At 39.7% G+C, this 14,245-nt stretch overlaps 1 protein-coding gene across 1 annotated transcript; it reads right to left on the bottom strand.

Moving 5' to 3' along the window:
• Positions 1-2,311: 2,311 nt before the first annotated feature.
• LOC144656081 (homogentisate 1,2-dioxygenase-like) lies at positions 2,312-13,612 on the bottom strand. The gene is made up of 15 exons (XM_078516303.1): positions 13,582-13,612; positions 13,428-13,493; positions 11,700-11,788; positions 11,004-11,109; positions 10,382-10,438; positions 9,339-9,430; positions 8,754-8,788; positions 8,485-8,564; positions 7,589-7,688; positions 6,734-6,858; positions 6,539-6,643; positions 5,724-5,850; positions 5,457-5,509; positions 4,467-4,595; positions 2,312-3,334 (listed from the first exon to the last, which is right to left on the bottom strand). Exons 1-15 carry the CDS (start codon positions 13,594-13,596, stop codon positions 3,179-3,181), a joined length of 1,335 nt encoding a protein of 444 aa, XP_078372429.1. The 5' UTR covers positions 13,597-13,612; the 3' UTR covers positions 2,312-3,178.
• Positions 13,613-14,245: the final 633 nt, after the last annotated feature.

Below are 14,245 nucleotides of genomic sequence, written 5' to 3'. Positions count from 1 at the left end.
CTCTGGCGTTCGTACGCGTGGAGTAAAGTGAAATGGAAAAATACCTTTTTACTGATTAAATTTTTGTGAAAGGAGCGAATTTTTCTTGCCTTTTTTGTCAAGTTTTTAGGTACGGACTGTATGAAAAACTGAAAACGCTAGGGTAACAACGATATGTTCAAAACTGAAAACTGAAACCGTCGTTTATCAATGATGAATCCCGTCAGATCACAGATATGACGTCATTCCAAGAGACTATGAGAACCCCAACGCGAAGAGTTTTATTTTATTCGTCGAAAGGAAAAAGAATATAAAGATTGAAGAGTTTATTAATAATAAAAGGAGACGTGAAAAGTGCAATATGAGTTTTTTCGTCCATGTACTTTCGAACATACGTAATTATTGTCAGTAAAGCTAGAGTTAACATTTTAATATTTTAGTATCTTCTGTAGCAGATAGCGTCCGGTGTTTGCATTAGGGCTGTCCGCATTGTAAGAGGTTAGTTTAAAATGTAGTCATGGAGATTTAAGAGTTTTTGCCTGGGACCCGGTGAACTGTCGCTGTTATAAAGGTCTCTATAAGGAAAGTTTCACTTTACCAGCTGGACGTAGCCTGCAAAGTGAACAAAAACGGTCAATTTAGTTTGTCTGCAACGCAGGCTAACCGAGAAGGGGGGGGGGGGGGGGAGGCTCCTGGCTCAAATTTAAATGTGGATGTTAACGGCTTCAAAATTTGAAGAGTTTCCCATACATACAGTTTTAACTTACAATATATCCATTTTGCAAATTCATCTAGCTTCCCCTGTTTCTATGAGTAGATCACGTGACTAGTTAGACTATCGTCAATTTTCTTGAATTCGTTTCAGGTCACGCGATGCGGTGAAGTAATGCCAACTGAAAGAATTGACGGCTGAAGGACAAAAAAGGCAGTACAGGAACAGATTATACACGCCTATGCTAAGTGTCGCGAAAGTAATGATAAAGATAAAGATAAAAATTATTCCGAGAGAAAAAGGCGTCTTTTTAGAGCTCGGTGTAATATCGCTGATTGGTTGTCACTTTGGCGCGCGGACTTTGGCGCGAAAATTTTAAAACCAAGCTAGCAACAGGCTGCAAAGCAGTCTTAGGGCCCCCCGGGGGGACTCCCATATTAAAGGGACGGGGATGCTCATCGGAAATTTTGAAAGAACCCCTAAACTGGATCAAGAGACCAATCTGGGCGTGGCACAAGCTATTTTAGACCCCTAAAAGATACCAATTAAATTCTAAAAAGAGGATTTATATTTGTAAAATTCTTCGTGTGTAACCCTAAACGAGACCATTATGGCTAAAAATATTGGCGTTTTGCCTGGAACACCCAAAACGAGACCAACAATCCCCCCCCCCCCCCCCCCCCCCCCCCCCCCGGGCTTAGGGCCTATTTACATGATTCCAAAATGATTTTCATTCCGGAACGAGTTCACTCCATCCCCATATATTTCTCCGGCTCTATCTGTTTACATGATACCGAGAGGAATTTCGTTCCCGCACAAGTCATTCCAGAATTAGTTCTTTACGGAATGAAATTTTCATTCTGGAATGACATTTCATTCCAGTTTCCCGAACAAAGCTCGTTCCGGAATGAAAGTCATTCCAGAATCATCTAAACCCTTTCTTTACTTGCACCTTACTTTCTGCGAATGCACGCGGTCTCTGGAGCGAGAGGCTAGGAGAAGGAGATAGAATAACTGTTTTCCCGTTCAGCATCAACCAATCTGAGACAACCAGTGCACCAGGTAGAGCTATCACGTCATTGGTACGAAATTTTCGTGTCGAATAACCAGCGAGCAGGTCTGTTCTCTATGTCCAGACATGGGTATTTTTCATCAAAGGGTCGATGCAAATTCCATCAACTTTAGGGATTTTTAAGCGAAGTTAGCTTTTCAACTCGTAGGCTAGCCAGATCCGGGCGTTCGGTTAGTTTGGGAGCAGCGCGATAAACGGCCCCCCCCCTTTTTTTTTAAAATTTCAAAAAAATTTTACCTTACCTTACCTTACGTTTAGCGCAAAAAACGCAAGTGGAAGAAATGGTTCAGGGTCAACCCCCTTTTTTTACTCGCCGTTTTCCGCTGCTCCCCAAAGAAACTTTCCCAACTTACCCAACGCCTGAAACAGACTAGGGTCTTTTTTAGTTACTTCGGCTAAATGGTGCTAATTATAATAATCATAACAGTTGCGAACAGAGAACGTGCAAAACAACATAGGAGCGCAATTAGGTGTAAGACCCCCACGACTGCGAAAGGCCGCCGAGAATTTCCTTCTTGTAAGCACAAAGGGAAAAAAGAAAACACTCGTTGTTCAGTTAAGAGCTTTATTCAAATACCTTAAAATTTCCCTAGGTTATAGACCCATCGGTCTGACATCGGAAATAAAACCCTTTCCGTTTATATTCCCAGGAGCAGTTCTTGGACAGTTTGAAGCAATCTTGAAAATATTTCGTGACGAGGCGCGCTCAATTTCTGGTGGGACTAACTGCTAGCGCCGCACGTCAAAACCGGGTACGGTTGCGCCTCCGCTAGCAGACACCTTTAGTAGGCGGACAACTCCCATAACCGGACCCTTAGTCATGATCCTCGCCACATACAAACACTGCATTTTTTAACCTCTCATTAGCGGACACCTCTCCTAAGTGGACACTTATTCAGGTCCCAAGGGTGTACGTTTAGGGAAGTTGGACGGTACTGTATTACACTAGGATGTCGCTCTGACGCTAGACAACACCCAGCGTTTGTTTCATGGGCGCTTCAAGCTCGAAATTTCATTTCTCCCTACACTGACTGACATTCGTTTCTCAAAATATTACCCGATAATTTGGAGATACAGCGTTACAATTGTCACGCAACGCCTCTATGCCCTAAAGCTTTCTGTGACGATTGCGTGACGACCCAAAGAGACAAGTCACTTGTCTACTTGACAATGTGTCAACATTCATGAAAGAGAAGTTAGGCGTTGATCACAATGGAAATTAACGATTTATAACTAATACCGGTTTCAACAGGAACTATCTTGTCGTTTCTGTTATTACTACAGGTTTTACTTGATAAGTCACTGGTTCCCTTCATTTACTAATCGCAATTTTAAACGCTTATTTAAGCTTTTTTTTTATTTCTATTCTAGAAGTTCCATATGGCGGCTGGGATTCTACTGCCTTGTCACTTCATTCAGCTTGTTTTCTTGTCACCATCTGGTTTCCAGTTGGGGTTGAAGTGTTTCTGTAATGGTTGCCACACCTTGTAGTACTCGTGATCAACCTTCTGACATGTCTCATTGCCCCATTTGGTGATAGCCATGCTCAGACTGCTTTCAAACATGAACGCCTGAAAACAAATTAAAAACGCTAATGAAGAGTCACAAGAGCAGTTAACTGGTCAACTTCTGAACTGACGTACTTACAGCCCTGTAGCAAGCATCAGAATTTTTTGTATTCGCAGGCTAACAAATTTCCATTTAGACAATGAAAATCAATCACACCGGCATTGTAAATCAGAATACAGAATTTCAGCTGAAGTAAAAACGTTGGATTGCACTAAGAGAAAATCGGCTTTAAACACTGAAGTCGAAATTCTTCGTTTCCATTCTGCAAGGTGGTTTAGTTTTGGTTGTCCGGTTACAGAAGTTCCACTGAAAAGGCCTAGCAAAACGAGGAAACATGTTTCCACAATTATTTCCTCTTTTTGCCATGCCTTCCATGCCGCGCGGAAACACGGAATGTTTCTGCCGTATAGCGGAAGCAAATTTTGCTTCTTGGAAACAAAACTGACTGGAAGCAATGCTTCCCGTGTGGAAAAACTGGAAAATATTGGGGAAATAACGCGCTACGGGTATTTTTGGAAACATGTTTCCTCTTTTTGCCAAGCCTAATGATCTCTGCCAGCTTTTCGCGAAGAAGCATCGCACATCAAAGCACTTAGTGAGTTGGTCTCGTATTACCTTATTATAGGAAATTAACGCGTCATGAAATTAACGCGAATTTCAAACATTCGCGTTAATTTAAGTCGCGTTAATTTTTGTTAACGTTAATTTCCACCCTTAATTAAGTAAAGCGTTAATTTCCATTATTTCGGCCCCAATTTCTTGTTACCGTCCAGACGTTCTTGACTCCAAGGAAAAAGCATTATTTTATCTGCCACTATCATTGATACTGCGAAGAACGCTCAAAGTGGGAAAAGTACCATGAACATTGTTTGCGTTTAAGATTATACGCTTACAAGTGTTGAAATAAACTTGTTCCTGTTGTGTACGTCGCGTTAATTTCCTTCATTTTGAAATGTTACCCCCTCTTTCGCTTTAATTTTTCTTTAATGGGAGGTAATTTTTCCTTCAATTCACGTTAATTTAAGTCGCGTTAATTTCAAATACCTTAATTAACACAAGCGTTAATTTCCTATAATAAGGTATATCAGTTGAACAGTGCCGTGTCAGTCTTATAAGGTAACACAGTTTACATACCATAGTGCCATCTGCTACTCGTTGAGGTTTCAACTCTCCTTCAGACGCCTTCTCAAAACAATCCTTATCAGGCCCGTGGGGGGTCATCATACTGTGTAGACTACCACCCCCTGGGGCAAATCCTTCTTCCTGCAAGATAAGATCATGTTCAGAATACTGTTGCAAAATAACACTTTTTATTTTCATGATACAACCACACATTGTTACTCCGGTTTACGTCTAGCCTCTATTAGGAGACATTTTAAGTTCATAACAAAGTTGCTCGTTCCAACAAAAACTTAGGGCCTCTTTACATGAAAGCCGAGATGAGTTTCATCCCCGGATGAATTTCGTCCCGGGATCGGAAAAAAATTTCATTTTTTACATGAGCGTGTTCATCCCGGGATGCTGGGACGTAAGTCGTCCCGCCCGAGTTGGATTCATCTCGCCCGTGCTTACATTACTTAATATTTCATCCCAGAAAGACTGTTTACATGGGGTTTTTCGTCACGTTTCATCCCGGGATGACATTTTATCCCGGTGCTAAGGACAGGGATGAAATCGTCCCGGGATGAGTTCATCCCGGGACGAAATCGTGTATCATCATGTAGACAACAACAAGAAAATGACCAGACACCGAGATGAATTCATCCCGGGACGAAAACTCTCATGTAAAGAGGTCCTAATACAAGTAAGAGATCACTGCAAAGTTTTTCAATAGTAGTGAGCTTGTTACTTTGGGTGTCTAACCACCCTCTGGTACGCAACTAGCAAGTGCCACTGCTTTAGGGCAACTGTTAGTACCAGACGGTGAAATTCTGTTATAACAACTTTTAGGTAAGCTTGAGTCTTGAATTGAAAACTTTGTCAAAATTCTAAAACGTTCATTAAGAGGAGAATTCAGCTGTCAGAATCTAACTTATTGGTATTGTGAGTGTGGTCCCTTGCGACCTACCACCGGAAACCTTGTAAAGAGTTCCCTGTAATGTTACTTGCATGGACACAACTTACCTTTGCTTCATATTTTCCATGAATCAGGCCCATAAATTCGCTCATACAGTTTCCTGTTTGGGAAAGCAGGAGACAACTGTCAGTAAATCAATTTTCTTCAATTTAAAGTATCTTACATGATTTTTCATTCATACATACATTTAACCTGAGCGAGTTATTTGTCCTTAAAAATCAGCAGCACTCTACACATTTTTATTAATTTTACTGCGAATTTCAATTTTATATATTTTTAGTCGTATCGTTCTTAGCTTTTAGTTACACACTTACGGTGGTAATAGGGTGGTCTGAATGTGTTCTCAGCTACACTCCATCTTGGTGGAAAAATAACAAAGTCTGCTATGGCAGTTCCTGGTCTTAAACTGGGACAAGTGAGAACAGTGAATACTGAAGGGTCCTACAGAACAAAACAATAATGTATATGTTGTGGTTTAATTTTATCTATGGTTTAAATTTTTTCAAACCAGTTTGATTTTCATTTCCCTTTGTTTCAGATTATGATAATGACCGTAAGACAATGAAAAATCAAAATCAAACTGGTTTGAAAAATTTTAAACCAAATATAAAATTGAACCACAACATATACAGTAACATATGCTGCGGTATCAGTCTCATATGCTAAATATATCACAGAGCTAAAAGTGAAGTTTGTTGTTGGTTGTTTGTTGTTGGTCTTGTCCTGCTCTGAGGGTTTTTCTCCCGGTTTTCCAGTTTTCCTCCCTCCCCAAAAACCAACACTTCTAAATTCCAATTTGATCAGGAACAATAGATGAAGAGCCACCATGTGGAAATGCCACTCTGCAAATTCCCATTTTACTCTATTATTCAGTTATTTTCATTTATTCTTGACTCATAGCAGGCATAAAAAGGGGGAGGGGGAGCGAGGAAGGGAAAAAGAAAGGTATTCAATCCTCATTCCCTCATCCTCCTACTACCCCTTTCCCCTTTTTATGCCTGCTATGAGGCTATATATAAAGTAAAAAAGCAAAAAATCTGGAGACAACTGATTCCCTGCATGGGTATTTTGCTCTAGATACATACAGTCAAGTTCATTTCATTATTTACATGCGGGAACTGACACTTACAACATGATCAAAGGAAACTGTGTTGATGACATTATAACAACTCAGATCGTACTTGTATGGAGCATAGTTACCATGCCACGCCACAACATCAAATGCAGAGTGACCCTAAAATACAACAAAAACTAATTAACATATATTCAAACTATAAGCAATAATTATATCAAACATTCAGGAGATGATCAAGTTACATTGTACCTGAACAGCTTTGAACAGTTTTCCCTGGTACTTGCTGATCACAGTAAAGCCAGCTGACACATCTCTGTCTTCAAACCATGCCACAGGTGTCAAGAAGTCACGGGGGTTTGCTAGTCCATTAGCACCTAATGATCAGATGAAAAAGGTAGAACTTCTGAATATGAGTTAAAGGCTTAACACACACTTGGACCAACGGCAGGCCCACAGTGGTGAAGCTTACCCCAGTTTTTGTAAAGCATGAGGTGGCTAGGAGTATAAATTATTTCTACTACCCCTGGAAGGGCCGGGATGCTACTCCATCACAGGATAGAAGCAACAACATTCTGTCAGGTTTTCTAACAGAACACTAGTACCCTAGTACACTTGGGTGGAGACTAAGGTACTGTGGGAATTGAATGACTTTTAACCTGTTTAGCCTGTATAGCAGGTGCAGTAGTTTAAGCCTCGTGATCACACACTCTTTTAAATGCACTTAAAAAAGTACACAGACATGCAATATAAAAAGTATACAGATGCCTGCTACACAGGCTAAATGTCTTGGCAAACAACACAACACAATGGCCCTGTCACCAACTGCTTTAACCCAGAACGCTTGATATGGCGTCCAATGAACCAACCATTAGGCCAGCATACTACTTCTTTCAAAATATTTAAATTTGCTTGGAAGGGAGCCCAAGAGGGCCCGAACAGAAGTATTCAAACAAGTGTCTTTTAGCCCTTAACTTGCTATCCTGCTTAATTTTAATAGACTGTAATCCAAATTAAAGTAGTCTCTTGTGTTCACAACTAGCCTTGATTTGAAGAATTAAAACAATACTAAAATATTTTAATTAATTTAATATACATACACTGTACCTATTGGTCCCAGATTTGGCAGAACAAAGTGTGCGTCAAACACCTCCAGGATGTATCCTCTTGAAGGTTCACTGATCTCCACTGAAAACCTTATCCCTTGCTGCAAAATGCACCAATATTAAAATTAGCTTGATTTTATACTAATAAATTTTCCTCACAGTTTATAAATAGTTACTAAAAACTTCAAAAACACTTTGAAGCCTAAGACAATAGCCTGCATCGTTTGTGTCAGTTCTCCACAAACTGTAGCTTCAGCACTTTGCCAGAAGATGAAGCAAGAATCTTAGCAAATGACGTACATCGCAGGATATATGTTTAACTTATGACATGTTACAATAAAAATGTTTTCCACCAAAAGTCTCTGAACTGGCAACATTGCAAAATCTACATGAAGGACGTCAGAGGGTAACAGTGCACTGTCATGCAAATGTTGACTGATGACCACTAGTTACTGTTGGACATAAAGTCTATTTTAGTTGTTTTCACATTCAGGGCTTGAGACTAACTTTTTAACTCACCGGTTTACTGGCTAGTGACATGTCAGATTTTACTAGCCAAAAGTAATTTTTCACTAGTCAGGCATATTGATTTATATCAAGAACAGTTGATTTTTCCGAGTTTTTCACTAGCCAAATGGCTTGTAGGAATGCTAAACCTGGTAAGCCAAGACCTAAATTTTAGTAGCCTTTGGCTAGTTGGCTACCGTTAGTCTCGAGCCCTGACATTGCATACATCTTCCTATATAATTATTTACAAATTACTCAATGACTGGTCCCTTGGGAAGCCAGTTAATTTTTCCCCTTTAATCGACTCCTTCAGGGCCAGTCATTACCGTAATTGTTAAATTTCCCATGGCAAACTGAGAGAGAAGGAGCAAATTGTGTTTGGCTGTGTACCTGGATTACACAGATTTCATTTGGTTTAACTTCCATTTTACCAAACTCTGTTGTGATCATCAGAACACCTTTCTGAGGAACTGCAATTATTAAAAAACAAAGTGTAAAATGAGCTTATTGTCAAACAGTATAATCAATAAAAATATAGCCCTAAGCAGGGTTAACTGTAATCATGGATAACAGTGTCAGAGTAAGGAAGCACTCAGAGGATCACTAGCCAAGGTTAGAACTCCTAATTAATCATTTCATTTGACACTTAGTATACTCACCTATAAGGAAATCTCCATCAGAGTTGTAGAAACACCTTGAATGGAAGAAAAAGAGGCTTTTGAAAACAGTCGAACAACTTCAAACCATCAAACAACTCCCACAAAGCTGTTTCAATGAATGAATATTTGAATTTAGCTTTTCAAATCCCTGTTTATATTTCAAGATTGTTAGACGAGTACAACATGTACCTGACCTCAAGTTTATATGAGATCATTCAACCAATTTCCAACAAAATAAGTGAGTGTCTTGGTTTTTTTTTTTAATATTACATAAGTTACAAACACACAATTTACAAGGCTGCAAATAACAGTCGGTCATCAGACATTGGCCAACCCAAAATTGCTCATGTCCGATGAAATTCCAAGTGTGGTCGGATATGATGTCCAGGCAATTTTTTGATCATTTTACTGCAACAATGAACAAAATTCAACCTTTTGTTTTTGGTGATGTCCGACCAAAATTTTGTTTTGTCCATCCAAGATGGCCGTGTCTTAGTAGGATATATGTCCTTTCAAGTGAAAAAATTATTTGCAGCCCTGCATTTTACGATAACGATATTCATGTATCATGATCAAATATCTTACTTGTCCTTCATAGAGACATCACAACAGTAGACATGGACTGCCACGCCGTGCCTTGACCGAGGATCTCCAGCACCACATATTGTGTGCAAACCCTTAAAAATATGATGCACAAAGTAATCAGAACTCTCATTTTAAATGCAGAAAATCATTAGTATCTATATAATTATTCTTATCGTTGTGTTATTATTTCTTATTTGTTATCTATTTATTTCTATCAGCAGGATGGTTTGATGGGCATGGCCTCTCATTGGTGATAGTTATTACCATTTATGTGGCTGCGTGATGCAGTTAGGCCTAATAATGTGTTTCTAGTATTTGGACTGTGTGGCTGCGTGATGCAGTTCGTACGTCTTAACCACAAGATTGGCGCTTGCTCGCCATCGAGTCTCCAGTAGCTCAGTGGTTAGAGCATCCGTTCTAGAACACGGAGGGTTGTGGGTTCGAATCCCATCTCAGACTGGAATTTTTTCAGAATTTTTTCTGAGTTTCCTTATGGTTGATTTGTTGTGTTCTTATTTCTTATTTGTTATCTATTTATTTCTATCAGCAGGACAAGAGAAAATAACTTTACATAATAAATAGTTAATTATAATTATAATATTTAAAGTTTCAATTTATTGACTTTAACTAGAAAATAATTACAAATGAAAATCACATCATTCAATTATTAAAAGTTTGATGGGGGCATGATCCAACTGATGTTATAACATGTATTGGTGAGTGTGTCATGATCAGCTGCATATCCTGATTCCTAAAGTGTCGGCACTGGAAATTCATGATGCAGGGTTGACTGAAAGTTTTGAAGTAGGTAGCTTAATACCAAATCAGAGGATATCTCAGCAGAGTAGCCAGCCAGAAACACAAAGTAGGTGGTGATTTTTGCTGGCGGCCAGCTATTTTTGACAACTCTGCATTGCAAAATTATACCAGCTACAGCTGTACAAGTGATCTCATACCTTACAGTTGAGATGTTGTCAATAATTGACTCAGTCAATGCTGCAGTTTAAGTATAGCTACATGCAAGTGTGAATGCCTTAACGTACTTGTGTGAAGTCAACATTGCTACCTTCAGCAGGGATATCAAATGGTTTCCACCGCATCTGAAGTAAACAAAGACTTAATTAGTCCACAATACTGGCTGGGCTATCAGTACTTATTGTATTCTGGGGTTTCGAAAATGTTTTGACATAGGCATCAGTAACTGGAAGTAGAGTAACCAGCAACATATGATCAAGTAGCTGGCAGCACTCTGGTGGTCGCCGGCTTGATTTGAAAACCCTGTGTATTACTAGAACATGTCCTTTTTTACTCAATTTTAGTGTCATTAACTAAAAAATCAAATGAGGCAGAATTTGATATAGGACTATATGGGCACAATACATGTACTCTTAAGTATTTTTACAGTACTGTGCTTGATCTACCAATCAAAAGACCTTTATAACGGCAATGTGTGCAATCCAGTGCACTAACTATTAGGCTACCACAACATCCCTTTAACTATAGTCTATAGTTGGCACCAAATTAAATTGCTTTACTATTCATAAATTGTCCTGGCTTACTAATACCAGATTATAAAAAACCTGAAACCTTTATAAGAGGACTGGCCTTTAGCCACAAGACTGGTTTAGCTGTATTCAACTTGCAAAGTAATTTTTATATTATTACCTGATTAGGATTAGGGTCACACTCATCCCAGTTATGAGTTAGATTCCCCTGAGTTGTCTTCTCAAAAGGCTTGTGGACAACTGATGGTCTGATACGGTATAGCCAACTACAACAAGAGCAGGAAAGAATACCAATTTAACCAAATCAACTACTAATGTACAAGGCCATAAGCTTTGCTTATTTAATGGGCTACTCCTACTAATATTATTGAAACAACTGTCCAGTGGACCCCTGCACAGGATGCGTCAAAATGCTTTGAAAACTGACCGACAGTCAGACTATTAGCCAGATGGGTGTCCCATGGATGCCCACTTTTTAAAATGAATTACTGTCAGTATTGAATTATTTTTTTGTCAAATTTAGAAATCTTCAAACAGATTTGCAATCTAACCTGCAGAATTACACCTTACATGCTTAAATTTTGTTCCAAGACCCTCTTTGGAGGGTGGAGAAATTTTTTGGATGTTCACTTTGCAAATCCTGGGTAAACGCCTGTAGACTGTTATTGATCCTTTACTTAGGATGTATACAGGTTACAATATATCATACTAGGCGGCATATTTTTTGGACAGTCCTATCCCCCCTCAAGTTTCAAAACGCACTGCTGCCTCTGTATATAACAAACCCAGTGTAACTTGGTTTAAAATTGTTGATGACTAAATACTGCACTTTACACTACAGTAGATAAAAACATACCTTCTGCTATTGTATTCTCTTGGAGCAGTGAAAGCAGTACCTGACAGCTGCTCAGCATACAAGCCATAAGGACACTTCTGAGGGCTGTTCTGGAAATAAAGAGCAACTTTAAAAGAGTTGTCACAATGTTTTAAGTCATTTTTTGATGACTTGCCCCATGCTTCATTCAGTGCAGTCCCAGCTATGTAGGTGAGTTACTCAAGTAGTACTTGTAAGTGCATGATCAAGGTGCAGATACTGTAGCCTTCTTTGTCATGTTAACTGATGATTAGCCAACGTGATAGATTTTTTACATAAAAAATTCAGGTTTCATCAAATACTGCAAGATGGTGACTTGTTCTTTCCACTTTGCAAACTCCAAATATTTGACTTAGATATGAAAACCTCTGGGATCCTGACGGAACAGCTTGGTCATTGGCATGGAATTTTGAAACCTTGGAATGGGATTTACACGTTATGTACTCCTGGGGGGGGGGGGGGGCGGGACTCCCATATGAAAGTGATGGTGATGCTTGTCGTCTCGCTTAGGGGTGCAAAGTCAGATTTTGGTCTCACTAAAGGCATTCCAAAAAAGCTTGAGCCATACCCAAAGTGGTCTCTTTTAGGGGTTCTTTTCAAAAATTCCAACGAGCGCCACCATCCCTTCCTTTTATCTGGGAGTCCCTCCACCCCAGGTATGTACTCCAGTGTGAGCTGTCCCACTTTTCCTATTTTCAGTAAATTTGCCTGTAATCAGTCAAATTGTTTGCCTGGTATCTTTAAGATTCAGCTTTAAATATTTTTTTTGAACTTTCATTTTATCTGCGTCTAGCACTCTAACTGTTATGTTAGTGACGTTAGTCGGGATCATGACGTGCAAGTAATCACGCTTTCATAGCCCGGGGGGGGGGGGGGGGGCACTCCCATACATGAACTATATAGGTATGTGCCGTTGTGAAGGGTATGGTTTTCAAGCAGTTTAGTCTGGAATAGGGTATAGAAATCAGAGAGTTTTGGTCTGGAAAAGGGTAGCATTTGCCAGGAAACTGATCGGTGGTATGACGAAATAAGTCCAGAATAGGAATAGAAACTCGGAAGAGAAAGAGGATTTCCTAAACGTGAATTGAAACATCTTGGCATCGTTGTTGACAGATGGTTTTCCATTAAAACACTGATAGCGATACAGTTCTAAAAAAATGCAAGTCTGGTATAGGGTAGGGATTTTCGGTGTCTAGTCTAGTATAGGGTTGCAAAAATCAGCTGAAAATGGTCTAGTATAGGGTAAGGCCTTCAAATTCCCAGCGGCACACCCCCACCCAAAAATATACAGGGTGCCCCCCCCCCCCCGAGTTTCATAGACCCGTATAATTATTTATGAATTACTCTACGCATGCTCCTTTCCGATTTCTCGTGTTGCCTAGACCGAAAGTCCTTGCCTAAAACAAAAAGAGCCAGGTCTGAACCGTTCTTGCCTTGCCAAAAAAAATGTTGCTACCCTTGCCAACATCCATCCCTGTCTAGCGGATTTTTTCTATGAAGTGTAAATGGAGTTAATATTGGTACAAGACTGTACTAGTCACCACTTACCTCCGTGTGTACTCGCCGAATAATCGAATACATGCGAGACAGGGATTCTGATCAACAAAAACTCTGATTTTAGCTTTATAAGATTCTTTTACCTTATTCAAAATTCCAAGCCGACAAGACCGAATCATGGAAGTAAATTACTTACTAATATGGCACACTTACTTGTCCTTTTGGAAGCGCATTCGGCAAGGCTTCGGAGGCAAACTCGTTACCAAAACCTGACAAGTACTTTACAGAATTAAAAAATTGTTAGTATTTCTTCTTGATTTCAAACGATAAAGAGGTTCTCCACAACTATTACAATCGTTCCACTCACCTTGAGGTCCGCCATGTTGGATTTCTTTGTTCCTCCGTTGGACACCAAAAGAATTGTGGGTAATAGCCACGTTTAGTGAAATCTGATTGGTCAATTCAATGCACACCTTCAGACACTCCTCCGTCCCTGGTCACATCACGCAATCTTTGTATTGGAGAGATTGCGTGACGAGACAAAAGATGACTCTCTCGTTCACAGTAGTAAAGATTACGGCGGTGTTGCAAAACGGCTGTTGACATAATCGGGATTGGAACGGAATGGATTGGAATAACAAAAGCAGGACCCCGCGAAACAAGTATTAATACCCTACAATGTATGCCCCCCGGGGATGGGGGACTCCCCTATATTAAATGACGGGGGTGCTAGACGTACCTTTTAGGAGGTAAAATGTGTGGTACCGCTTATGGGGTGCTAAAACCTAAAATGACCGCCACTAAAGTTGCCCTTTTGGGTCCTAAGGTTATCGATTTCGAAAATGACAGGATGGTAACACATTTTTCACGCAAAGAACTATTATTTCTGAATTATTTACTTGAAAACAGTCTTTCAGTCTTCAAATTGCCAGTACCAGTTAATTTGTTATTTTAGAATAGGTACCTCTTAGGGGTGAAAAATGAATTTGCGCCATGCCCATAAAATGAGGAGTCAGCCCTTTAGGGGGTCA

The sequence above is a fragment of the Oculina patagonica genome, chromosome 6 (genome assembly GCF_052425735.1).
Source record: "Oculina patagonica isolate OP01 chromosome 6, crgOcupat, whole genome shotgun sequence".
Taxonomy (NCBI): Eukaryota; Metazoa; Cnidaria; class Anthozoa; order Scleractinia; family Oculinidae; genus Oculina; species Oculina patagonica.
Note: the sequence above shows the minus strand (reverse complement) of the source record. Positions and strands in the feature narration are given on the sequence as shown.

Bases quoted from the DNA above. Each gene is read 5' to 3' on its own strand.
- LOC144656081 (XM_078516303.1), bottom strand. The intron at 11,789-13,427 runs GTAAGTGTGCCA...CTTTATTTCCAG, and splicing joins ATGCGCTTCCAAAAGGACAA to AACAGCCCTCAGAAGTGTCC. The intron at 11,110-11,699 runs GTATGTTTTTAT...CTCTTGTTGTAG, and splicing joins AGAGAATACAATAGCAGAAG to TTGGCTATACCGTATCAGAC.